Source organism: Tamandua tetradactyla, chromosome 24 (assembly GCF_023851605.1).
Source record: "Tamandua tetradactyla isolate mTamTet1 chromosome 24, mTamTet1.pri, whole genome shotgun sequence".
NCBI classification, from domain to species: domain Eukaryota; kingdom Metazoa; phylum Chordata; class Mammalia; order Pilosa; family Myrmecophagidae; genus Tamandua; species Tamandua tetradactyla.
The window spans coordinates 34,870,221-34,898,199 of NC_135350.1; the positions used below are offsets into that span (position 1 = coordinate 34,870,221).

At 35.2% G+C, this 27,979-nt stretch overlaps 1 protein-coding gene across 3 annotated transcripts in view; it reads right to left on the minus strand.

Annotated features, from left to right (window-relative positions):
• Positions 1-4,356: 4,356 nt before the first annotated feature.
• CCSER1 (coiled-coil serine rich protein 1) overlaps positions 4,357-27,979 on the minus strand; it is a 1,450,145-nt gene continuing 1,426,522 nt past the window's right edge. For all 3 annotated transcript variants that reach the window (XM_077142860.1, XM_077142859.1, XM_077142861.1), the window contains one exon: positions 4,357-5,714. In XM_077142860.1, coding sequence (XP_076998975.1) covers positions 5,229-5,714 — 486 coding nt within the window. In that variant the 3' untranslated portion in view covers positions 4,357-5,228. The remainder of the gene's footprint in view (positions 5,715-27,979) is intronic.

The following is a 27,979-nucleotide window of genomic DNA, read 5'->3' on the forward strand; positions in this document are numbered from 1 at the left end:
TTTTCATCTTCTATATGTTTTATTTTTCAGAGACACTTTGTTGGTCATCTTCTTTAAAAATATACAACATGAAAACAATTTACAATATTTTTTCCTAATTGTCTTAAAGGAAATTAGGAGGTAACCTTGAAATAAAGTTGTGTTGTTATCAGAATTGTATGTTTGTTGATCTAAGCATCAATAATGGTTCAAAAAAATGTTTTTGAATGCGCAGTATTCTGGTCTGCTAAAATAAAGTTTTATTCAGTTCAGATAGCCTTCCTAAGTAATATTGATGGAATTATAAGAATAAAGGAGATTGAGGCAGCACATATTTGCTTGAATCACAATCTCCTTGGGAGAGAGCATGTGCTGCAGAGAAGCATGGTATAAGTGGAAAGATCAAGGGTTATGGACCACTGGAGCTAAATGTGCATGCTGTGTGTTCTTGGCAAATTGCCTAACTTCTCTGATACTATTTGTGATATGAATAAAATAATTATCCTGTGAGGTTTTGTGAGCCAAAAAAAAAAAGAGATAAGGTGTAGAAAGAATGCTAAAACATAGGAAGCTCCTTTACTTCAATTTTATGTTCAAGAGGAAAAAGCATATTTGGCATTAAATTTGGGAGAAGTTAATGGGGCTACACTAAAAATGGTTTGGAGAGAACCATGATATTTCACATCTTAGGTTTCTTCTTCATGTGGAAGAAACCAACTTTGTATTAGCTAAGAATTTCCACTGAGTTACAAATTTTGTGGGAACTTCTCCAGGTTGTCAGTAACGGGGGTGGAGGGGTGGGGGGGGTGGAGGGACTGCCTCACTCTTTCCCGTCAGTAATACAACTAGAGAGTGGAGAGTGACATCTACTGGCTCTTGGCTTAGGGAGGCACTCCTTAGAATGAGAGCTGTGTTCGTAGCAAAATCAAACTTCCTACAAATAGTTTGTGGATATGTTTACTGTTCTGACAATTGGTGAAACAACTTGATATAGAGCAAGATTTGAAAATTAAAAATTTGTCAATGAAGATATATATTAATTAGATAAATGGGTTCCTTAGGTTGGTTAGTTGGTCGTTTACTTTTATACTACAGAGCAATTCAGCTTTTTATAAGAACCAGTATCAGTTTATATTTTCTGTCTTCCCAGAACCATGTGTTAAGATATAGTCTACAGCTGGCACGATGAAGTTAACAGGAGGGAAAAGAACAAGGAAATCAAGTATAAATTCCTGGAAGAGTAAATTTCCAAAGATTATCTGTGGTTGAACTACTTCCACAAAAAATAGGGAAATACAAAAAAAGGGACATGCGAATAATGCTTTAACAGAGTTGAATCCCAGAATGCAATAGAAATCCTAATATGAATGAATCAGTGCTGCCTTTAAGCAGTTATATTACTGAGGGGAAAAGCTTCTGGTCATAGGGCAGGTGATTTTGTCACATGGACAGTACTCACAGACAGTGCCTTTATACTAATGCCTCTTTGCTGGCACTTTTATCTAAACTTTAGGGACTGCTCTGAACCACTTCTCACTTCAATAGCTCTTCAGATTGTAAAGTTCTGAAAGTAAGAAAGTGGGCTAAAGTTGAGATTGTAATTATGAGATAATAATTGTGAGATTATAATTATCAGGTTATAATATTACGTTCAGTATTCCAAGGTGCCCACTGCTATGGATTACTACTTCCTGATAACGGTCAGGGGATACTGACCTATGAAAGGAGAAACAATACTCGGCATTCAACAGAATGTTCCTACTGATCCTTCAAAAGCTAGCTTACTAAGGAAAGTCCTGCATGGACTAGTGGAATGTGATCATTTGCCCTAGGGATGAGGTCCTTAAAATGCATGATAATTAAAACAAAACAAAACAAATTTAACTCTAATTTTAGGATATTATTTCCATTAAAGAAACACACAAAGCAAAGAAAATAAAACAAAATATGAAATTTCCTTTGAGATCACTGGCAGCTCAAGATTCAGAAAATAATGACAATGACCTAGGATTAAATCTTAGAAAGTATAATGGGAATAACATGAGTGACAACCCTAGATTAATCATGAAAATCTTTGTAAACATTATAAATTAGTCATTATCAGCATGCTTACAAATGTTTAACATTGACTATTCACTTGCTATTGCATTTTCATCTTGAGCAATATATTTAAAAACAACAGTGGTTCTAGGTTCCGCCCCTGAGCATATTGAGACTGGTAGATTCACTGTTTAGCATTGCACTTGCCTTTTTGGTGGTGTGATTTGCACAAAAGCTACAGTGCTCTAAAGTAGCAAAAGTAATTTGAGAGATAATTCATAGTATTGTTGTGTCTCTGCTGGCATTTAAAATTATTTGAAAAAATCACTGAGTTCATAGAAATACAGTTTCAAGTTCCAATAATTGCAAAAAAATGGAAAGAGTTTATTTTAGGTGGAAACAGCTTTTCCTCAAAGAATATCTCTTCTTAAGTGTCCCTTAAAACACATTCTAAATTCAGAAGAGATGATTTGCAGCAGAAATTTTACAGAGTTACTTCAGCTTAGCTATACATATACATGCACAGAACAAAGAGGAAGGAAAAGAAAAGTTACTGCTTCCGTCAGAAAAACAAGCACTTTTTCCCCTGGTGTCATGTCTTTGGATATGTACCGCCTTGGAGAAATGTATAAATCATTTTTATACATGGAACTGCCTTAGAAAACTAGAGATTTTAGTACAAAGAAATCAATTCACTGAAAGAATGCCCACATGCCATCGTTATGAGTTACTATATATACACAAAAGGAACTTACAAAGGTCCCCGGTTTTACAGTTAGTGATGATGTACTGTCCATTGACACAGTGGGCTTACAGCTTCTCCAAGCCTGAGTTACACTTAGTATTACAAATAATATTATAACAATGCTGAAAATACTGATACAAAACAGTTTTAAGATGGTATTTCTAAAAAATATCCCTCCTTTTTAAATTGAACTTTTATTCCAGGTTTTCTTTTTGTATGCTCCAGCTTTTAAAAAAGATTTTTCATGAAAATACTAGAGTTTAAAATGTCTCTTTAAATGTCTATTAAATGACAGATTCTCTTAAATAGATTATATCTTTACAAAGTATAATCCAAAAGTCTATTTTCCAGGAAAACAAAACTATAAACTCCAAAAGTTCAAATCAAAAACATTATTTGTGATACATAGTATTTCCATATCCTGGGAAAAAATCCTTGATTATTTTATCATGCTTATTTATTTACAGGTTTAAATTATGCTAACAACACACACCAACTTTCAGGACAAATCAAGCTGAATTCCACAATTAATAATCATGTTTTTTTTTCTATTTTTCCATTGTTTTTAAAGTATTCCCTAGCCCAAAGTGTCTAGCTGCATGGATATTGTAGTCTTTAAAGTATAGAGGGAATCTTAAATAACAGTCTTATTAAGTCAAGCAAATTGCAATGTGCATTGTTCTCTTTTGGCAGGATTACAAACATACAAAGAAAAAAAAAACATTTGGCAAGCATTTGTCTTGATGCATGGGTGCCTTCCTTTGGAAAACTAAAAATTACAAGTATAGCATATTCTCTAAACTCTTTACTCTATTAATTCTAATCAAAGTTTGAAAATTTATCAGCGCTCAACAGTGAAAGCTAAGGGGTGGAATCTAATGGCTTTCCCTAAGGCATAGAGCTCAAATACATTTTTATTTTAGAAGATGCATTTTAAACATAGCTCTAATTTAAGCAGGTTGGTCAGATGCCATGCTAAAACTGCTATCTCAATTCCCTTTATTCATTTCATTCATACATGCTGATGGATTCTGTCTGTTAGAGAATGTAGGGGAAACAGATCATGCAGTAGGCATGACAGTTTCAATTTGCATGGTCTATGCCTAACGTGGACATAGTTACCAGCTTTTATCTTGTGTAGGAAAACTACAGCCTCAATTCCTACTGGTCTTTGTTGAGAACATTTTTTTATAGCTTGATACTTCTCCATTATTAATTTAAGATAAAGGAATTATTTTACATAGATTTAGTGATCTATCTCGTGTACTTCTGTGTAATAAATATAATGCCATATTTTCCGAGAGAAATATTTTGGCATCAAATGAGCTTTAAAATACTTGTAAGAGGTTTATTTCTAAGGTCAAATTGCAATAGTTCATATGTAATTTACTTTTTATTCTAAATCTAGATGGCTACTTAGCCAGGATATTATATTCTAGGCTACAACAACCTGATTTTGGTTCCTCAATTCATCATATAGTGCCAAAGGTAGGGTTGATTAGGAAAACGCAAATGGGGACATAGGTTAAAACACACACACACACACACACACACACACACACACAAAAAAAAATTAAAAATATAAGAACAGTAAAGTAAAAGAGTATTTTTCTTAGAATGTTCCATCTTCATTGTTAAAAATATGCTGATATTGCTATGACAGTGAATCAAAGGGCATAGCTTGTCATGCTTTATGCATCATTTAGAAAATGTAGCCAACTTTGCCACTTCACTGTCTTATGTCATAGTACTTCAACATCAATAGCAAAAGCTTAAAGGAAAATTTTTGGAAGATCGGAGCTGTCATTCTCTATTTTGCTAGCAATTACTCAGTCTGAAACCCTTTGTGAACTAGTGTGAACTAAACATTTGAAGGATAGAAGAAATAGCCTTTCCCCCCTTAATAGTGTCATAAGAAAAGCTTGGATGTATGTAATAGAGAGACAAATGCTTCTCTAAGTTGCATGCAAGCAAACTTCCTTCCTCAAATAAATACAACGTCAAACATAAGGCTTTAAAATCCCTCTTCTTTTCTTCTTCTAGTAACAATGTAATTTAAAATTCTTTACAATTCCTTTTTCTATTCATTCTCACATCTATTTTCACAGTAACACCATAACCCAGAGCTATTTGATAATACCTTCTGAGACTTCAGTGCGTATCAGTGAGTGACAGAACTAAAAGAGAAATAAATAAGTTTATGAACTATATAAACCAGCAAGATGGTCCCATTTATTATACACAAATAGAGTACTGTCTTCAAGGCAATTCAACCTAACTCAATTAGCATGCTCAAATCCTCATTCTAAAAAAGAAAAAAAGTTCACAAGTCCTTGTTTATAACTAAAACTAAAAAGCAGTAAGAAGTACATGACAATTTAAATCTGAGTTATGCACGAGAAACAAAACCGTTTGGTCTTAACCATTTTTACCCTACATAGAGACAGGAACAGAGAGATTTTAATTACCCATCCTGCTGGCCTAGAGTTTGCAGCTCATTGGTGTGTAAATTGTGGTGGAGAAAAACATTTTTCCTGCTGTACATGTGTAAAGAGATTGGCCCTCTCGGCGGCTGTCCGAACCTTCCAGTAAAGGTTGAATGCTGTCTCGCCATCACAGCTGGTTCCTTTGGTTTCTCTGAGAACGTGGAGAACCCTTCTGTCTTGGCTGTTGGCTTCAGAGAACTCTGCCCACCGGAGGCCCGTAAGTTCTGGGAGACCTCAGAAGTAAGGGTTTCATAAGTTCCTCTTGAGTGCTTGATAACTTCCACTAGTTCCTTTTCCTTCAAGAAATTACTTAAACACAGACTTGATAGTTGACAGGTTTTGCCTTTGTAGGGGCTGGTCTGGTCAGTTGCAGAGCATCTAAAACGGTCCTCTGTGGGTGTATGAACTGGCTTTCTGTCCCTTGTGCTGAGATTTTGGCTCACAATTCGATTTCGATACGTAGCCTACAGTAAGAACACAGAAAGGGAAAAGTGTCGTTAAAAAACTCAATCGTTGCATACAGAGAGCACAGAGTGGTATTTACACATCTTTAGTTAAAACCCCAAATTTTCATGAGTGTTTAGAAAAACATCAAATTCTCCATGAGGCGAAAGATACCAGTGCAATACTGCTCCACAAAAACTGTTCAATGGTTAACTTACTCTAAAAGTCATTTAGAAATATTCTTTTCTAATTTCCTAAAGTTGAATCCTATGTATATGCATTTTTTTAACTGAAAATACAGATTATTTTAACATCCACGTATGATGCTATTAAAGATTTTGATGGTGGTGTGGTGTGGTGCTAGATTTTTCTGAGCGTATGCCCAGAGAGTTTTAGGATTACCAGTATCATAATTTGCATCACCTAGACATTTAGGGAATTAAAAACACCAAAGTCATTTCAATGACCTAAGGAGAACAATAGAGTAATTAGAAGAAATTTCAGCACATTGTTCATTTAGACTTTTGGATGCACTTCTTGGATGACACCTTCTTGCTCACAGATGCATATCCTCATGGGATAGAAATGAGACATAGCTCATTGAATCATGCTGTAGGGGAAGCAAAGATTTCATTATCTTACAAGCTGGCACCAGAATTCATCTTGGAGAGAGCACTGTTTCAGTTTAGAAAAATCATTGAGGTAGAAACAGACTAGCTGGCTAATTGCTCTGCAGGCAAAAAAAGCAAAGGATGTAATGTTGCTTCGTATAAGGAGGTGAAAAGAAGAGTGAAGAGCGACAGATAAGAGAGACTAGCCATCTAGACCACAGTACACTAGTAAAAACATGAGCTGATGGAGCCAGGAAAGTTTCTGCCTACTTGACACTAAATGGTATACAATTTAAAAGATCCATTTTTCCATTGTCCCCTCAGAAATCATATTTCCAAACCTGTACTCTAACTTGAGCTTCAATTTGCCTGTCCGGCCATTTTCTCTGTGTTGTTTAATAAACATCACACATTTGACACAAAACAAAACAAAACAAAACCTTGATTTCAACTTCAAAAATCTGTTTTTCGCCAATTGTACTCTTTCTTAGTGAATGGCACTGCTATAACATTATCTTTGCTTTCTCCCTTTTCCTCATCCCTCTTAGAGTCAAGTCCTTGCTCCTACACTGCCAGCCTCAAGCCACCCACTGCTCTCAGTATCCACCCCCTCCTCTTGATCTGACCACCAATTAAATGACCTAGACCACAGCAGAAGTCCGTGCAGTAGATTCCTGGCTGCTAAATCAAATATGGTACAATGGGTTGGCTTAAACACTGGGAATTTATTGGCTCCCAATCTTGAGGCTAGAAGACGTCCAAAATTAAGGTGCCAACAAGGTGCTGCTTTTTCCCAGAAGACTTGGCATTCTGGGGCTGACTGGCATGGTCCTTCCTCTTTGACTTTCTGTCACTTGGCAAGGCACGTGATGGCCTCTCCTGGTTTCTCTCTTCTTTTCTGGGTTCTGTTAACTCTCAGCGTCCTGCCTTGTCCTCTGCGGCTCTCTCTCTCTCTCTCATTCCACCTCCACAAGGCATTCCCTACATAGCAACCCAAGCAGTGCTTTAAGAGTGTATATTTTCTGCCCATGTCTTGATGTCAATGTTGTAAACTATCCTCCTAGCTGTTATCATGCTTACTTGTAGCACACGTTCTCCATCACTTCTATTTTGCCATGTTAACTCTTCAATAAAGTTGGTATGGAGATAGCTAGGCTAGTTACCAGGTGTATAAAGGAAGCATTGTTAGACTCACAGGAGATGCCTCAGGGATTTTCTTAGGTGTAAAGTGAATAAAGTATTTTTATTTAATTTTAATTATTTAATAAATTTTCTGACTGACGTTTTCCTGCTTGGCTATTTTCCTATTCTTTAGCATTGAGCCAACTAAGAGATATTGTTTTCTCTCCATCTTTGATACTTTATATAAGACACGTAACCATTGAAATAGTTAGCAAAAGATCCCCAAATCAACATTGTGCTTAATATCTACATCCAAATATTAGACAAATGATGGGCACTGCTTGTGAAATATTGTGAGGAAAACTTTGTTTTGAGATAAAAATACATTAGTAAATCCATAATCTTAATGTTAATGTTTCTTTTCATTTCTAGTTTTCATACAGATGCTGCAGAACTAGAAAAAAAGTAAAGTAAGTGGGTGGAGACTTCATTCCCTTTAATATTACAATGTTGGAAGTAGTCAGCATTTTCTTTAAATGATCATTTAGCCCTCCTGGTATATTATATTAAATTCAATATACAGTTTTAATAAAGACATGTTGAAAGAGATCAAATAACTGAATTTCACAGGCAGTCTCAGTACCCTTTCTCTAGTATAATATCTGGTGTCTATATGGTACATATGGACCTACCATAAATAAAAAGAAAGAAAGGGAAGGATCTCAGTCTCAATTGTCAAAGAAAATGAATAATTAAATCATTTTTGTTTCGCATAGTTTGTTTTTTAGCAGTTTTTACTTTGTTTTAATTCTCTTTAATGTTCACTGTTAAGATGAGGGCTCATTATATACATGGGATATTGCCTAGTGCAGAGGTTAATGGCAGGGATTTGGGGTCAGACAGATGTGGATTCATTTACTTAGTTGGTAAGTAGTTATTGGCAACTATTGAATGTAAGGTACTGCATTACTGTGATAGGAAACAGTATTGTTCATAAAATACCTGGCTCCTGGCTTCAGACAGCTTAGTCTAATGGAAGAATCATCTAGAATCAGGCACTATCAGGCGAGTGACCATGGAAAATGACTTAATCTTCATAAGTATCCAATTTCTTCATCTTGAAAGGGAGATTTATATTCATACCCATATCACAACATTACTGTGAAGACTAGATGAGCAAATATGTCTAAAATGCCTAATAATGATGATGATGAAAAAATAAAGTAACTGACAGACCTAGAAGTTATTTTTGTCAGCATTTATTCCATCCTACACCACAGTGAACACTTTCATCACAACTTAAAATTAAAACAATTTTCTCAAGAATATCTGAGTAATGTACATTTATTGTTATAGTTTGGGTCCCCCAGAACACAGACTCTGAGATAGTTATTTGTTCAAAGGTTGCTGGAGGTGCTCTCTGGCCAGTACTTGTGGAAGAATGAAGGCTGCAAGGTCAGGGTCAGGGTCAGGGTCAGGTTCAGGTGAAAGAAGACGTTTAAACTCATTTCAGCAGAGAACACAATTCCATCTGATCACACAGGGAGTCTGAAGCTGGGGTGGCTCTTCATAATTTGTCCTCAACTCAGGCAAGTGGTTGGGTGGTTTATACATTTGCCTCAACAAATTTTTAGACATGGATAGGTTAGCTTCTGAGAAAGGAGTATAACCTTGGGTAAGCAGGCTATTTTTTGTTTGTTCCTTGCAGAGGGAACTTTTTTCAAAAAAAGACCTTACTTATGAGTGTCAGCTGCCAACACTCTTAGTGACTAGGGAATGAAGGCTTCAGTCCTGAAGGTGTGTGTGCTGGAGGGAGGAAAAACTGGAGGTGAACCACAGCCTTCACTATATTCATGATCCTAATTGTGTGTGTGTGCACGTCCGTGTGTATTTAATATATCATGGGACAATTTTGCATAATGGAAAGAACATTGAACCTTGAGCCAAAAGACTCTAATCTTGGCTGTATTACTATCCAACTGTGTGACCTTGGATTTAATATTTCTGGGCTTCAGTTTCTGAGTCCATCAGATAAAAAGACTAAAATAGAGGAGGAGAGATAGAATTTAGAACATTGAAGAAACCCTAACACATTCAGTTACCTTCCAGTTTTAAATTTCTATATTTAAGGTCTCTATTTCATTCTACATGTATTGGAACACATACAGAGAAATATGAAAGATCTCTGGATTCTAAATATAAAAATATACTGTGACAAACATTTCCATTTGGTTTTCCTGACCCAGAAGGAACTAATTTCCTCAAGATGCTGTTAATTGATGCTAATCTCTTCGGAAACTCCTGGAATCAACCCTGAAGGTAACTTTCAGTGCATATTACTAGCCACATCTTTCTTGAAGCAGGAATTGCTTCCCCAAACTCAGGTAATTATGTTAGTTTTTGGAAGATTTAGCTGTCATGCAGCTGTTTTATTACCTGTCCACCCAGCATGTAGTATAGGATGAATGGATGGAAAATCTAGGAATTAATCAAGTGTGCAGATTATAAAAACTCAGCTAAAGAAAGATGAAATAAGCATTGTGAACTTTTAGCTAAGAATGAAACTATGAAGTTCCTGTCCATAGCCGTTCTCCCACTGAAGTGCATATCTTAAGGAGTCTCTTTGCTCTTGCTTTTAGAGAATGATTTTTATAGTATTCTATTAAAAAATGTAAATATATGTGATAGCAACCATTGGAGGAGACTATTTTTTTTCCTGCAAAACTCTATCACACTAGTTTCTGAGTTTGAAAGAAGGCTATAGTTGACTTAATTATGAGCACATCAGAGAGTTTAGAGCTCTATAAAGTGATTTAAAAAGATAATGAGGAAAAGACAATATATGACCCATATTACTGAAAAAGTTTTATTTGCCTCTATAAAATTTCTAGGAGGCCCTGAATCTTGGGCAAAACAAAACAAAATTAATGTACAACAACAACAGCAAATAACAAGGTGATGACAGTGCTTTCAAGACCTAGGTGTTTATCTGATACCTAAAAACGAAAAGTTTTAAGGTGGGCAGGGGTTCTCAAAAATTCGAAACAGAAGAGAACACATATCATGCAAATATTAAAATTTTAGAAAAACAGCTTGAAGGCAGACAAGTCACTTTATATCAGATTATAGTTATAATAATAACTACAATTTAGTGAAGATGTATAACATACCAAGAAGTGTGCATAGTATGTTTTCTGTATTACTACTTTCACTATCTATTAGAGGATTCTATTATATTCATTTCAATGACAAAGAAATGGAAACTGTTAAAGTTGCATACTTACCCAAGAATATAGGCTTAGCAGTTGGCAAATATAGACTGGCTTTCAATCATTTGGGCTCCAGAACTCAAGCTTGACATGATCGGCATTTGGGATTGGATAATTCTTTGCTGTGGGAGTCTGTTCTAGTTCTTTACAGGATTTTTAACAGCATCCCTGGCATCTACCTATGGCTGCTAGTAGCAAGCATCCCCCAGTTGTAATGACCAGATACTTCCAACTGCTGTTTGTGAGGCAAAATTGCTCCCAATTGAGAACCACTGCCTGAAACTATAATGGTTCCCTAAATAAGACTATAAAAATGGTCATGCAGTGCATTTCAATAAAAGACAACGTTTAAACATGAAATCTGATCCTTTTACAAACATTTATTGCCATTAAGAAAAGTAAAATTAGGCTTCTACCGCTTTTACTTTACTTAACAAACACATATGCAGTGGCTTAAAACAAAATAAGGACGTTTCGCACTTCCGCCTCAGCAAGTCCAAGGCCGGTAGTGACACAGGGACTTCTTCCGTACACCCTGTTAGGTCCCTCAGTGACACCTGACACCTGTATATACAAGATAATGAACTTCTTCTCCACCCATATCCTACTTGGGTCTGGGCATCCTTGAAAGTCAAATAAAAACTCCCCAAATCCCAGGCTTGACCAACTGGTGTGGCCCCATGCCCATAACGCAGGAAGGCAGAGTCCCCAGGTCCACCGTAATCCTGGCTGCCTGCCTCTGTCAGTGCGCCTGGGCTCCTCACGTGTGATCACAAGTGCCACTGCATGTGACCCAGCAAGGAAGGCACGCCGCTCCTCTCTGTTCTATGTCCTGTGAGCACTAATACATTTTTTCACTCATCTCTGGTGTCACAAATCCTTCTCACACCTGACTATCTGTATAAAGAGACTTAAAAATACAACGTATAACGCTTACTACCTGCCAGAAAGTCTTCTGGGCCCTTACAATGACTTTTTTTTTTTTTAATTATTGCCTCATTTACTAAACCAAACATGATGTAGTATATACCTTGAAAGTCTTTGTAAACATAAGCAGCGTTCAACATGGCAATTAAAAAACACATAGAGTATGCTCAATAAAATCAAAAGGTTTCTTCATTCAGACTAACCAAGAAAGCATTAGGGTTCTAATGAGTTTAATTAAGCAGCACTTCTCTCAGCGCTCTGACAAAGGTTTTGAAAAATAACTTTTCTTCACAAATAGGAAAATGGAGGAACAATGAAGTGTTATGAGCTACTTAAAAAGCAAATGGCCCTTTTGATTTTTCACTGTGTATTGCTGTGAAGTAAATAGGTAGACCTGAGATGTGCCTTTTTCTTAATGGCAACCATTGAAGTGTTGGTGTAGATGCAAACCACATTTATTAAATGTAACAAGACTGTCCTTTTCCTGTCATCACTGAGGAATAGTATTTCTAAAGCAGTTATAAATACCAGGACATTTCTCTGCAGAAGGTTTCAGCTTGCTCCTGCATTTGTTTGTATCCACAGATGTGGAATTTGTTTTCAGTGATAAAGATGGATTTTATGAAAGGTCTAAGAAACACTCTATCAGAGAGAGAGTGTATGCAGACATAGTTACAGCTTTGTGAGCAGGATGCCTTGTAATAAGTTCAAGGAGTAACAAAAGAAGCATTTAAAGGTTTGGGCAGAGAGGACTTATTTCTTTCAGATTGTGCAAAATTAGCAAGAAGTGTGGAATGTAGGAAATTGTCCAGAGTTAAATTATTTTTGCAGGCTCAACCTCGCTCCCAAATTCTTTGCAGGACAATAAGTTATCCTGGTAGGCATTTAGGATTTTACAGGTGTTCGAGAATTTGCACAAGATAAATAAGGTAAATGTTAGTAAAACTGGCGGAAGGGGTGTTCCCAAGAGAGAAAGGCCACAGCCTCTCTTTCTCACAAGAAAAGTGAAAAAACAACAACAATAGACCACTGACCTGATCTGTTTATAACCAGAGTAATTGAACTCTTGACAGCACTGAATCCTGTAGGACAAGAATGAGTTGTCTTTAAAAGTAAGTCCTTCTGTGTGTGTGTGTGTGTGTGTGTGTGTGTGTGTGTATGTGTGATACATGGGTACCCTGTGTGAGCAATTCTCTTTAGTTGAAAGGTGATATAAATGAGAACTTCAGATAATTACTGTTTGTAACAACAATAAGGGGGATATGGTTAAGGAATCAGTACAGAAGATAACTAAGAAAGGATAATTCTACACAATTGATATTGCAGAAAAGTGTTATTTTTACAAGAAAAGGAAAAGTGAGATTTAAGCTAAATTGATCCGGCTAAGAGAAATGAGCAAGAAATAATTTTAAGTGATTCCACAGAAAGGCACAGTATTGGATAATTGTGGTTTTCTACAGCAACCATATGGAAAGTGAATCTCTAGTCTAGACACCCAGATGCCCAATACCTAACATAGATGGTGAAACGTTTCTTGAATATGAGTAGTATTCAAAAATACAACCACACACACACAAAAAAACCTTTAATTCACTTAATGACTTTTGTATAAATAACCCATGGGCTTTGTAGCCAATAGCTGTGGCTTTAGGAAGTAAAAATATCTCGTTTCCTACAAATTAATAAAAATATAGAATAGCATTGATTAAGAATCTAGTCTATTGTTCATTTCTCTTGTTTTCTAGTATTTATTGACATGATTAAATGAAGTGAGGCCTAAATTCCTTGCTTAAATGATTCTAGTTTATGAGTAATTTTACCTTGTAAACTCTGCTTGTGTGGGGGAGGGGATGCGGTGTGCTGTAAAAGTAAGACTTGATTTATATAATCCAAGAGATAACAATGAGGAAGAAACTGAAATAAAATAGAGCAACTTTAAGTTACTCGTTTGTAGTTTTACATTCGTATACTGTAATGTATTAATTTTTAGGAATAAAGACAGACATAATTAAATACATGGTATAATTTTGGGCTACCCAAATAATACATATAATTTTAGCATGCCATCTATTGTTTATTTTACTTTTATTTTATTTAAAAACTTAAATTTTATAAGTTGCTTTCACACAAACTATCCTGATTTATTCATGTAAGTGAACATAAAGATTGATTGCAAATACCTTACTTCTACTTTATAGATAGAAAAACAGACTTTTCAAATGATTGGCTTATTCAAGATGATTGTAAATCCTATATCTTATAAGGATTTATAGGCCTCTAAATCCTATATACAAGATTCACTGAACCTGTCAAAAAATAAATAAATGCTGAGCTCCCCAATGGGTTTGTTAATACTAATACCTCATCTTGGGGCCACTTACTTTTGATTTTTTAAGTATATTTTGCTTATTAATGCTGAATTTAATTTACCAGGCAAAATATACCCACATACCATGCAGAAATTAATTCCAGATGCCTTTAAAATTAAGTTATTAGCTATTTAAAATTTAGGAACCTACCTATTGGATTACTTGCAGAATTGAGATTTCAAAAGGACACTTGCGAAGTGGGGATATCCAGAAGCATTCGGTAATTTAAACGCACAGAAGAATGGTGTTGAGGAAAAGGGATGCAGGAGATAGTAAATAGTATACTTCACTTTCCATCTCCAATATAACTGGCAAAATAGTTATCATGATACAAATTTTGGCACAAGGCTATCAAACCACTTGAGGACCTATTCATTATTTGAATTTAAATATATTTAATGACTTAATTACACAAATTTTTTTAAGAGATACAAAATGTACTTTAAATGTGATTTTTAGGTTGCCAGTCATTTTGTATTAGTTTTGTTTATGTTTTCCTTCAGAAAACAATTTAGGGCAGACCAAAGGTAATTTAAGAAAATGCAGGCATACAGAACAGATTTAACAAAGAATAAGTACTGACTGTTAACAACTGATGATTTGGTAAAAAAAAAAATATATATTTAAATGTCTTTCAAGGAATTTACAATGTCAAAAGAATATTGTGAACATTTGTATGCAAATATAAGGTAAACAGAGTCATTTGGGATTTGTGATGATGCAATATCCGTTTTCCCCACATAATTTTCTGAAACGCTTTCATTTTATATAAATAATAAATAAGACACAGCATGGAATGAATTACGGCATGAGAAGTTATTTATGGTCAGAATATCATTGTCTACAAATTAGAAACACATTTTGTAAAAGCATGAAATTTCAAAAATACATTATTTTACCATTAAGAGTTGAGGTTTAAAGATCCTCTTTGGTTCTTCTCCTTTTACCATTTGTTCTTTCATTCATGTATCCATTTATTCATTTTTATGGATAACCTCTACCCAATATAAATTTAATGGGTGATCAGATGTACACTCTTATCTTCAAAGACTTGCTTTTACTTAAGTATCTAAGCTAATGCACATAAAAATTAAAACAAGATCAAATAACTCACTAAAACAATAGTATGAAAGTGTTCAAAATAAAGAAGAGATTTAGTGAAAAATTAGTGGTACAACTGCATAATACCTTGGAATGAAACAGAGCTTTCAAAAGAATTACATTATTTTGTTGCTTCAGTTTCTTACCTCCTCCTTATTTATAACTCCCACCAGTTTGGTTTTTGCTCTTCCTGAAGATCTCTAAGTTGTTAAACCAAATGTATGCTATTCAGTTCACCTATTACTTATCATTGAGAAGCAATAAATGTTAGCCACTCTCATCTTGAATTCTTGTCATTTTTTGATATCTGTGACATCTCACATTCCTGTTGTTCTCTTGCTTACCTTTGTCATTACAACGTTATTTCTTTTATTAGTCTATTTTTTTGTTTGTTTTTTGTTTTTGTTTTTTGTATGTTGTATGGTGGGGTTACATTTCATTCTTTTTCTATGTGAGTATCCCGTTATTGCAGTACCCTTTATTGAATTCTTGTTTGTTTGTTTGTTTTGCTTGTTTGTTTGTTTTTTGGGAAGTGCATAGACTGGGAATCGAACCTGGGTCTCCCACATGGCAGGCAAGAATTCTACCTCTGAACTATGCTTGCACCAGTCTACTTTTTAATTGTGCTTTTTAAATGTTAGTATCTCCACAGCCTGGTCCATGATTCATTTCACCCTCTCTGGAAGATCTTGCTTATTTCCCGAACTTTACTTTCATCTTTGTGTGAGGATCATAAACTTAACACTTCAATCTAAACTTCTTTTCAGACTTTCAAATTCTTTATTTACAATCATAACTACCTTACAGGCATCGCAATCATTTTTTTTTCAAATTGAACTCATAATTGCATTGTGTCAGGTTTTCATCTACTGTTAATAATTTCAGTAATATTTGGTGTATCAAAGAATGAGTGGAGCCCACCCAGAAAATTTGGAATTATCAATACTCTCTTCTCTCTCTCATTCCCTACTGTTCAATCCATTACTGCTTCACAAGGGATTCTATCTTCATTCTGTCTACTTCTCTGTGTCTTCACCACTATCTCTCCAGTTCTAGACACCATTCTCTCATGTGTGGGTTATTGCATCTACTCTTCCCCATTTTCATACCCATACTATGAAACAACTACAGAAATCTTCAAAAAATGCAAATCCAACCATGTTGCAGCCTTCCTTATTTTCCTTCCTACTGAATTTCAACAAGATAGAATTTTTTCTATAAGATCCCAAATGGTCTAGCCCTAACTACCTCTTTAATTTCTTCTTGAGAAATTTTTCCCTCAATCATTGAGTTTCTAGCCATGTTTGGTCATCTTTGAGTTCCTTAAACAGGAAGAGCTTTCTCTCCTCAGGTCCTTTAGGTACCTTGGCCTTTTAGTCTCTGCCTGAAATCCTTCACTTTTGCCTAACAAGTCTAACTCAGCCCCCAGTACTTTCTTAATCCTTTCCCACATCCCACAATTTAAATCAAGTTATAGCCTCTTAATACAAACACACCCTGTAATTTTTCCTTTGGTCAATTGTATTAACATAAGTATATACACGTATATTGTGTGTTTATTTTTTTAATGTTTGTCACCCTTTTAGACCATAGGATTTTGGAGAACTAGAATTGTGCCAACTTTGTTCATAGCTGTATTCCCAGCACCTAGCCTACTTCCTAACCTGAAGTAAGTGCTTGATAAGCAGTTGGTAAAGATATGATAAAAGGAAGAGTTGGATAAAAAAGGGAAAAAGAAAATTATCAAAATTGGAGCTTTGATCTGAACTAAATCCTAGGGAATGAATGTAATTTGGATTACCACAATGTCAGGGAGGCATTCTTGGCATTGTGAATAAGGAGTAGATACATATTTTCAAAGTCTGTTTTGAGAACTGTTAGTATTCAAATTTCTTGCTAAGGTGGGATAAGCTGTTCACACAGAGATGGAGCAGGAGAATATTTTACACGTAAGTTGTCTATGTTGTTTAAATCCTTGAATGCTAATATAAGAACTTTGGAATTTTATAATCAAATGAGGAGTTACTGAAAGTTTACAAAGAGCTACATGACATTACAAAGCCATATTTTAGAAAGGTCAGTTGGATAATTGGAAATTAATCAGTCTGAGATAAAAAATATCTAAAAAACGGCAATTGAAAATGCATTCACTTGTTGGAGTTAGAAGACATGTCACAAACAATGGTTATATCAACAATTACACATCTTCGATAATTCAAATATTTCCCATAAGGACCACAAATAAGTATATTCAAAAAGCTAAAAAAAATGCAAAATCTGAAGCAAGAATTATAAGTTGATAGGAGTTTATACACAGCATTACATACAGAGTTAAAGTATAGGTAAAGTTTGAAGAAAAAATATACGGAGAAAAAATCTATTTCAACTCTACATGGTAAGAAACAGTCAGACACTGAATATATAACCTAGCTATTTTAGGACAAAAGATAATATTTTATTTGTTTGCAAAATTTATGAAGCATTTTGAAGTAAATATTGTGTCTACAATTTTCTCAGATTTTTTTTCTCACAGCTATTTTTATCCAGAAAAACTTATTGACAGAAAAGTAATATACTTTTTCAGAGCATTTTTCACTGGGTCATGTTGCTCAAGGCCTTGTCAGAATGAAATAAATTCTTACACAAATATTTCTATTACCTCAGTGAGGATGATTTTCTTCTGCCCATCTAGATGAATCCTAGAAATCAGGCCTCTCCATAATCATATCTAATATATCTAGAGTCCAAAGAGGCATAAACTTTTCTCTTGGGTAAGTTGTTTATTCTCAGAAAGCTGAGACTCACTGAGGGAGCACGGGCGGAGTGGGAGATGCCTGTGCCTCAGGCAGCGCAGCTGGAAGTGTACAGATGAGGGAGATGAGAGAGTGTGGGTCATGCAGGCTCTAATTCTGGCACAGAGTACCCACTATTTTGCTTGGATTTGTTTCACTACATGATAGCTCAGATAATTTTTAAAGAATTTTAAAGAAATGTGGCACTGTTAACAAAATACACTGTGAACACAACTGAACAAATAAAATTCTCAAGTCCTCCAGGATCCAGAATGTTTCAAAATATCATATTCTAGATTCTTTCTTAGTTCTTGACTCACCTGGCCTAGGCCATCTCCTGTTCAAGCTCATATCAAAGAGGAAAATCTGCATAAAGTTGGAGCATTTTTTTTTTTAATTAAGAGTGCATGGGGACCCAGGTCGATTCCTGGTCCATGCACTTTCCAACAAACAAACAGCAAAATAAACAAAAAACAACAAGCAAACAAAAATTCAACAAATGGTCCTGCAATAGAAAAATAATGAAATGTGTCCTGCCGTACAGCATACCAAAAGAAAAAAGAAAAAAAAAAATAGAGTGCATGGGATGACTTCTGCATTTCTTCTGTCTGTGTCACAGGAAGTAATTGTGATCTGTCACCATAATGAATGCTTAAAACTATGCATGTTTTTTGTATAACTTAGTGCAGCTCACAAGGAAGAAGATAAGAAATGTGAAAAAGCAAACACATTGTAATGTGTTTACACAAGTAATTACACAAGTAATTTTTTTTGATTACTATAGTTCAATGAAATGCTTAATAGTGAATCTTTGGAATTATTCCAGTAATCAAGATGCTTCGTGTTTCTTCTTTTCTTTTCAAAAGCCAGGAGACTGATGCAGAACTTCCTGTATTCCTCCACAAAGCTTCATGACTGATGTCCCAAATAACTGCAGCCCAGAAATCATCCTGCAGAACTTGCTAAAAATATGACATGATTAAGCAGTTACCTCTCCTCATTCCAACCAAGCAATTGCTGCCGATAAAGAAAATGTTTCAAGGTGTCCTAAATAGCACTTTATTTTAGCCCAGTGGTAAATGTGGTTTTTAGTCACATCTGTAAGTTTTCCACCCAAGAGAGTGGAAGGAAATATTCCTTTCATGGGAGACTACATAGATATACTTCATGCAGAAGCATAAGGAGGTAAATATAATTTATAGAAGCTGGACAAGAAAAATTTACAATTGAAGTGGTGCCACTTAAAGGAAGTGAAGCCATTTTTAGCTAATACAGAATTAAGATCAATCATTTTTTTTGTGCAGTTTATTAGAAAGAATGAAGACTTCTTTCTATTCAGATTTATTTAAATTGTTATTTAAAATATGAACTTTAAAAATGTTTAAGAGAGGAAAAATGGAGACTGAGGATAAAAGAAAGTAATATACGTGATCAAACATAGGGTAACAAAAGAAAGGGGCACATTAAGAAAAAATATCTGCAGAACCCAAATAATACAAAAAAGAAAAGCAATCCCAGTGTTAGAGCCTGTGCTCTTTGTCATAGTTGGGTGTTCATATTTACAAATTCCTCAGAAACATTAGAAAATTAGTAGACCTTCCAACTGTATATTTAACATAGCTTCTCTATGTATCTCAGGCTTGAGTTAGCTACACAATGTTATATAGCATGAAATTAGTCATTCTCAAACACTTCTGCTTCTGTCTTTATGAAATCCTAAGACATTCATTCTAAGATTTTCTTGTACACAAGAATTATCTTACAAATAAATTAAAGGAAGTGTTTCCTTATTCACACGTCCCAGAGAATCTGATTTGGTGGTTCTGGATTTGGGATTAGAATTCTTGCATTATATCATGCATTTCTGATGATCCTAAATCAAATGGTCTCCTTAGCATACTTTGAGAGAAGTGCTTCCCTAAGGTAAGCACTTTGGATATCATATATGTGTGTACATGAATGGGTGTGTACCAGATGACCCTTAGATGATTGCTATGGTTAAATCTTTGCCTCCTAAATCAAAAAAGTAGCATCATTTATGGAATGCTTCCATAATCAAACTGCATGCTACACTGAAAGAACATATCTTTCTGAATTTTATGTCATACAAATGATAGCAGTGATAAACCCAATGTTGGGGAAGATGGAGTGATCATAGCAGAGTTCTAGGAGACACTACTTCAAATTTTTATTTCTATGAGGCATCCAATCAATGCACATGTTAGTCATCCATAAATCCTGCATTTCAAGAAATCCTTTAGAAACTCTTTGAATACAAAGGCCTTGACACACAGAATCTCAACCGATAACTTAGGCGAGACTTGAATGCCCAGGATGGTAGACGAGACAGCATAGTCATTTTCCTCCTTTCATCTCTAGAGAGTATCCTCTTCACAAACATATTCTTACTTAAATTCACCAAGCACTTTCCAAAAAGAATAAAATCATCAATTACCACCACATAGTATTATGTTCTAAAATGAACCAAAGTGAGACACACACGAAAATAAAACTAACACATCAACTCAAAATACATCATTCAAAATAGAGAGGAATCCCAAGTCCATCGAGAATTACATTGTAATTAGATAGTATTCATTGCAAAACTTACTGTCTACCTTCAGGTACATGAACATTTAAAAAAAATTCTATCTATGAATTACATTGGGAAAGAAGTAAGGGCTTATATAATTTGTGAACATGTTTCAAAACAAGTAAAATTTGACTTGAGTCAGTCTTTTTTTTTTTTTTTCTCGCATGGGCGGGCACTGGGAATCAAACCAGGGTCTCTGGCATGGCACATGAGAACTCTGCCTGTTGAGCCTCTGTGGCCCTCCCGAGTCAGTCATTCTTAGGGGCAATTTTGCCCCTCAAGGAACACTTTTAATTTTCACAACGTGGGTGGGGACATTCTGAGTTGTAAAGGGTAGAAGTCAGAGACACTGTGGTGATACGGAGCTGTATGGTCCAGAAAACATGTTCATTATCTGTTCATGTAGGTGTGACCCATAGTAAGAAGGAATTTTTATGGGGACTTCAGTTAAGGTGTGGCTCAACCCAGTCAGGATGGGTTCTTAGTCCAATTACTAGAGTCTTATATAAGCAGAATGAAATTCAAACAGAAAACCATGGAAGCAAGAAGGTGAAGTTCGAAAGAACCAGGAAGAGAAGGGAAAGGTCAGGAGAGACCACAATGTGCATTGCCATGTGACAGAGGAGCCAAGACCAAGGATCACAGGCAGTCAACCCCAGAATACCAGTTTTCAGGAAGAAAGTATTCCTTGATGATGGTTTGATTTTACCTTTTCCTAATCTGAAAACCACAAACCAATAAATTCCAGCTGTTTAAGCCAACCCATTGTTTGGTATTTGCTTTAGCAATGAGAAAGTTAAATAAATGTTGTTTAATTTTCCAGCTGCTAAAATAAATACCATACAATGGTTTGGCTTAAAAATAGGAATTTATTGGCTCACGGTTTTGATGCTAGGAGAATTCTAAAATCAAGGTATCAGCTAGGCAGTGCTTTCTCCCCTGAAGACTGTGGTGTCTGGTAGGGGCTACTGTCAATCCTTGGTGCTTTGCTCTTCTTTCACGTAGCGGTGCTCATGGTGGCATCCTCTCTTTTCTCTTTTGGGTTCTGTTGACTTCCAGCTTTTGTCTGTGCCCTGAAACTTCTCCTTCTGTATCCAATTTCTTCTGATTATTAAGACTTTAGTCATAATGGATTAAGGCCTATCCTTATCCTGTTTGCACTTAACCAGTAACACCTTTTAAGTTCCTATTTACAAAATGGGTTCACACCCACAGGACCAGAAGTTGGGACTTGAACATACCTTTTGTAAAAGACATGACTCAGTCTCCACAGATGCAATTCTGCATAGAGCAGGCCCTCAGAACAAAAAAAATTATTCAGTCTAAAATATCAATGCCAAGGTTGAGGATACTTGCCAGAAATTAAAAATATGATTTCTTCCAATATTTTTTTGAATGAACTCAAGAACTCAAGAATGAAACATTTTCCCAGCTCTGACAGTTTATGTATCTACAGATCTAATTTACCAATTCAGGCTAAATCATCTCTTTGGTTATACTCCATTTGTAACCATGTCAACTGTTTATCCCACAGCCCCCTCAGTTTGGTGCCTATCAGCCTCCAGCATAGACAATGATCCAACACAGGATGTCATTTAGCCACAGTAATTGCTCTTCATTACACTCGGTTAAGAAGCACTGTTTCTTATTGATTTGGAGCTGCACCTGAAGCATCACTACAAGTTTTTCCCAACAACCTGAATCTGTTCCTATTGATCAACTTACGCTGCCCTTCTGGCAAAATCTGCTGCACCAAACACACAGAACAAGGAAAGAGTGCATATCCAGTAAAAAGCTGCTATGGGAAGGAGTTAGTGACTGGTGCTTGCTCATGTAATATCACCAGTAACAAATGAGATTGAAAAAGAACAAATCAGAACTTACTATTCCTTCTATCCTTTTATTTGCTTTGTACTTTTTTATCTTTATATAATTTTGTGGCCAGACTTGTTTAAATAGCATCTCTCTTGATGAATTTATACAATTGTCTGGGAGATCTGTTGCTGTAGTTCTTACATGTAGAAAAAATTTCCTCTGACATGTAAGTGATAACAAACAATTTTCTTTGGTAGAGAATATTTGGTTAAGAATTTTAGCTATAGGGCAGATGCTTCTTAGTTTGTAAACCTCTTGGTCAATTAAAGGCTGTGTGGTATAAGGTAAATCCTTTAACATCTTTAGAACTTTCTTTTCTTCATCTGGAAAATGGGAATGCATAGTTGTCACAAAGTGATGATGATGTGATTGATGAATAAGTGAACTAACAAGAACAGCAACTTTAATGGCAAAAGTTGTGGTATTCAAATGTCAAAAAGACAGTTATTCAAAGTGAGAGACAACAAAATACAGGAAAGATGCAGACTTCTCAGACCCCAAGTCTTTCATGTGAGGTGCAAACATCATGACCTTGCCATTGTCCCATAAAATTTTATGTAGTACCTTACTCCTCTGTTCAGAAGGTTCAAGCAATGTGCTTATCTGTTTATCCGGTACAAGTACTTAATGCAAAATGCTCCAGACTATTCTGGAGATTTTATGATAAGATTGGATATATTCCAGGTCAATTTTCCAGTCACATCATCTCTTATCACTCTCACAAGTTAGGCTCTCTTAGGCCCATTTCCACATATATCAAAGAGTATGACAAGAGTAAAATACTCTTGGAGCAGATTCCAGGTCAATTTTCCAGTCACATCATCTCTTATCACTCTCACAAGTTAGGCTCTCTTAGGCCCATTTCCACATATATCAAAGAGTATGACAAGAGTAAAATACTCTTGGAGCAGATTTAAGAATCAAATAAGATATTATATGTAATGTCCTCAGCACATTAGGACAAATTAGGACAATGATTGTTGTTGATAAGAATGTTGGTATTGTGAGCAAGAACATGATGTCTGCAGCAAAAATCAGGATACCTAACATCACCACAATAAATTTTTCATGGATATGTAAAGGCCTATCAATAGTAAAATAACTATGTTGAAAATACAAAAGATTAAATATGCAGCATTAGAGAGGAAATCACTGAATTTTTCTTCACCTTGTCTTACTCTGCAATAACTTGCAGTAAATCACATTATTCTCATACTCATAACTGCCTTCCTGTAACAAGAAGCTTTTTCCATTATTCCCATTGTGCAAATATATCCAGCAAATTTGGCTAACGTTATTACTTCTATCCCTCATCACCATTTTAATATGAAGTTTGGAACCTGTCACACTACTTTGGAGTTAACGTGTCATTCCTCCATTAAAATGAAGAATTTCAAGAATGTAGATTTTCTTCTTGCCATTTTTTGTAAGTAGAAATTCAAGTTATGTTGTGCCATAATTTACAAAGGAAAAACACAAACAGCTTTTGAAATTCAGCTTTTCATGAACATTTGCTTGTCATGGTTAAGGCTATATATGATACATCTCTTCTTTGTCTTCTGAGCTTACAGTATTAGCCATTGAAGAAAGAGTAGTTCAGTTTTTCTGTCCTTTATTAAGAATATATAGGCTTTAGGAAAGTAGAAAATATTGATCTGTTCTTAAAGCATGGGCTAGCCTTAGGTTATAGCATGGTTTCTTTCTAGAGGACATTCTGAATTCTTACAGCACTAACTCTGAGAAGCCTGTTTCCATTAAAAGATGGCCTCTTCTTTCATATAACATTTATGCAACATTGTATAACATAATGTTGCAGATACATTTTATCTGTTGTATATATTTTCATGCCATAGTTACCATTTCATATTTTCAGGTATTTTTATGTATCCCCAGCAATCAGTAGAGAGCTATATGGCCCTCTGTACTGAGAACAAAAGATCAGAACAGAAAAGGATGATGCAAGAAAGAAAAAGTATGTATTAAGGTGGGGAACCACGCTGCAGGAAACATATTAAACATGTCCTTATAACTCAGCTTTTAACAATGTAGCATTTAAGAATTTGCTATATTATTATTCATATAATGTAGGAAGATGAAGAGTAGATGGAAAAATACATAGATCGATGTACATATACATATACACATGTACCACCACCACCGCTGGGCATTTCTGTGTATGTAATTCATTATCATATCAAACATGTAGCAGAATAAACACACTCACTAATCTTCATCTTATCTTTAGGTTTCTATTAACCCACATAATTACTGCCAGCTGCAAAAAAAAATCAATTTTGTTTACACAGTGGGGAAAAAAAGACCTTGTTCAAAGAATAAAAGGAAATAGGAACATGTTTCCAATATGGGAAAATAATATTCCAGAGTATATTAACTGTATTTTAACCACCAGGATGCAATATTTCTTTTAAGCAAAGTTACATTTTGACTTAGTTACCTGATCAAAAAATTTAAATTTATGTGCTAATCTAAGAAACAGGTTAGTCATCCATTTCCTGACATCAGTGGTTTTAATACATCAATAGGCATAAGAATCACCCGAGATGCATATTAAAATGTTAGACTTTCATCCTCAGAAATTCTCACGCATTAGGACTGATGTAGTGGGATCTAGATTCTGCATTTTAAACAAATTGTCCAGCAATTCTGATACATTTATTAAATAATTTCTTCAAAGTCTTTATTTCAGTTGGTAAAATACTTTAAGATTTAATTTTCAAAATCACATTGAAAATAATAATAGGTGTCAAGAACTGTAAAGAGTCTGAGGTTTTTCTCTGGTTTCAAGCTAACAAGTTGGCTACCACAGTTTCTTTGGCACTGGTCAAAGAGACAAGATTCTGGACTTAAGATACTTTATTATTCATAACACAGCAGGCAGGCTAAGTATTAAGTGCACATTAGTCTTAGGGAATGACACAAAGCAGCCCAGGTGGATATTGCAGCACAGTAGGTTTAACTATAGTTAAGGAACCCCAATATTTTAGAGCAAATTTCTAGAAAATCTGCTCAGCCTTCAGTTTTTGCTATCAGTAGCATTATAGATATTAATGTAGAGTATCCAATAATATTTTTTTCAGAGTTACCATCCATAATTTCCAACACATAATTTTGCCTTAGACAACTGAACGTGGTTATTGAAACGGCAAAATTTATGCACATGATATGAGATAAAATATGAATTATCGGCCTAATTCATTTGAAGTTTTATTTTTCTGATGCAAAAATTAAAAGCAATATGTTTCTGAGACTGAAAGGTGGCAGAATCTGCTGATTCAGTTGCTTAGAGACAAACTCTTTTAGTATTCATTCTTTTAGAATGAAGTGCAATATTCAGATACTCTCAAGTGTCACTTGAAGAATGTTAGGTTAAAATACATTGAAGATATTTCTGCAGGACCCTTAGAAGGCCCTTAAATGTGGTTAGATATAGCATCTTTTTTGATTTGATATCTCATTGATCTAGTACTATTCACTGAAATTAATTTTATTCCTCCTGGTGATAAAGTAATATGCTAATTGAATTGTGACTTTGGAGTCATGATTTTCTCTGCCTTGTTGGAGAAGTTATTGCGTCCTCAAGAAAATGCCTTCAAAAAGTAATTTTAGTTTGATTTAGACTTGACATATAGTCATCCTAATATTCAGGGAAACACTGATGTTCCCTCCTCTCCTTCTTCTGGAGCTCTCCAAACACCACATATCTTCTTTTGTGCTGGTGTCCCCCACCCCAAGATCTAACTTGAAGTTTGGCATAAGGGCAATAACTACAGCTTTCCCAGAGAGATTAGATCTAGATAGCATCCACTCATCTAAAAATGAAAACAAATAGACTCTGTAGATAATCATATTGTTAATCACATTAAAGGGCTGGCATAAACATCAGATTTCTATAGATCACTTAAACAAGCATTCCAAGTCTCTTGAATTTTGTTAGAGAAGCTATCCAGTAAAGTTATCTGAAAGGTTCCCTTGCAATAGCAAAATTATGGCTTTTGTAATCACATCCACATATATTGATATTGACGTGATTTCATAGATAATTCAGGAAATTTATTTTTGGCTACTTCATTTCTATGATGTTTAACCTCACTCAGCTCCTAGACTTCTTCACATGGATTGTCTTATGAACATATTTTCTTTTTGGAAATATTCAAATAAAAGCCCATAATGCTATTTCAAATGAAAAGTATTATACTTTCAATGTCATTTTATTAGAAGCAATCATTTTAAGCTCAATTTAAAGCTCTTTGTATGGGACATCCTACCATGAAAATGGCTACACTGCATGATGACCACTCTCACTAAAACTCCTTGTGACCCTCAGCATATAAAGCTAGTGACAGGACATAGGTCTCAGACTTGTGGTTCTGGAATAGGGGTTCTTACAGGTTCTCAGGAGCAAAAAGGTCACTGAAGTTTAAAATACTCTAAAATTATTCATGAGTCAACATTTTAACTGCAGTTCCAAGTTTTTATTCATGCCTCTGACCCTGGCAATTAGAATTTGTATATGGCAGTCCATTAAGTTAATTCACAATGTCCTCAGAATTCTCAGATATTTGATCCCAAGAAATACGACACCCATCTACAAGGGATTTTCTTCTTTGTTTCCATGAAACTGCACTCCTCTGGTATGCTCCTTCCCCTCTGGAAAGTCTTTCTTCTCTGGGGCACCTACTTCTCCTTAGCCCTTACATAATGAGGCTCCTGGAGGCTTACTTAACATAAGTAGACAGAGGGAGAACTGATATTTATGTGGCTAGCCATGACTTTCACCTAAGCTCCAGGCCCATATGTTTTTGTTCTCCTGAATATCTATGTATAAGTGTCTCACAAACACCTAAACTTCAACATTTCCAAAACTGTATTCATTTTCTTTTATCTAACTAATAGTATTTTTGTGTTTCTGGCTTTATCAATGGGACAATAAAATTATCTCCCCAGTTGTGGAAAGTATAATGGTAAGAGTCATCTATGACTCCTCATTCCTCAGCCAACACCTCTGTTCATTTATCTAATCAGTCTAACACTTTTCATCTCCTTGGCCTCTACCACTACCCTCAAGTGATGGCTAAGTATTCTTTATGATTCTATTCTTACCCCACCACCTCCATCCACTCCATTATCCATAGTATTCGCAATGAGGTCCATGTGATTTTTTGAAAATAATTTTGATCACATCACTTCCTTAGAATTTCAGTACTTCCCATTGCCTTCAGATTAAAGTTCAAACTTATTAAAATGGTTTTAATGACCTTCAATATATTTCTGGCCTCCTTTGTCTTCTATATTCTTAACGTGCTAATATTCTTTTATTTCCTAGGTCATGGTATGTTCTCTCTCCTGTTTCCTTTGCTGGTATCATTCTTTACTCCCCCTTTGCTTGGCTTCCCTTCCATTTACCCTGCAAGTTACAGTGCAAACATCACCACTTCCATGAAGGTTCCCTAACCCTACGAATTCAGGACAAATGCTCTGCCTAAGGCTTCTGAAAGAGCCCTTTATCACTAACATAGTATGCATCTTACTCTATTTTAATTTTCTCTATACACTTCTGTATCTCCAACTAGATCACAGAATCCATGAGAAAAGTAACTTTGTCTGT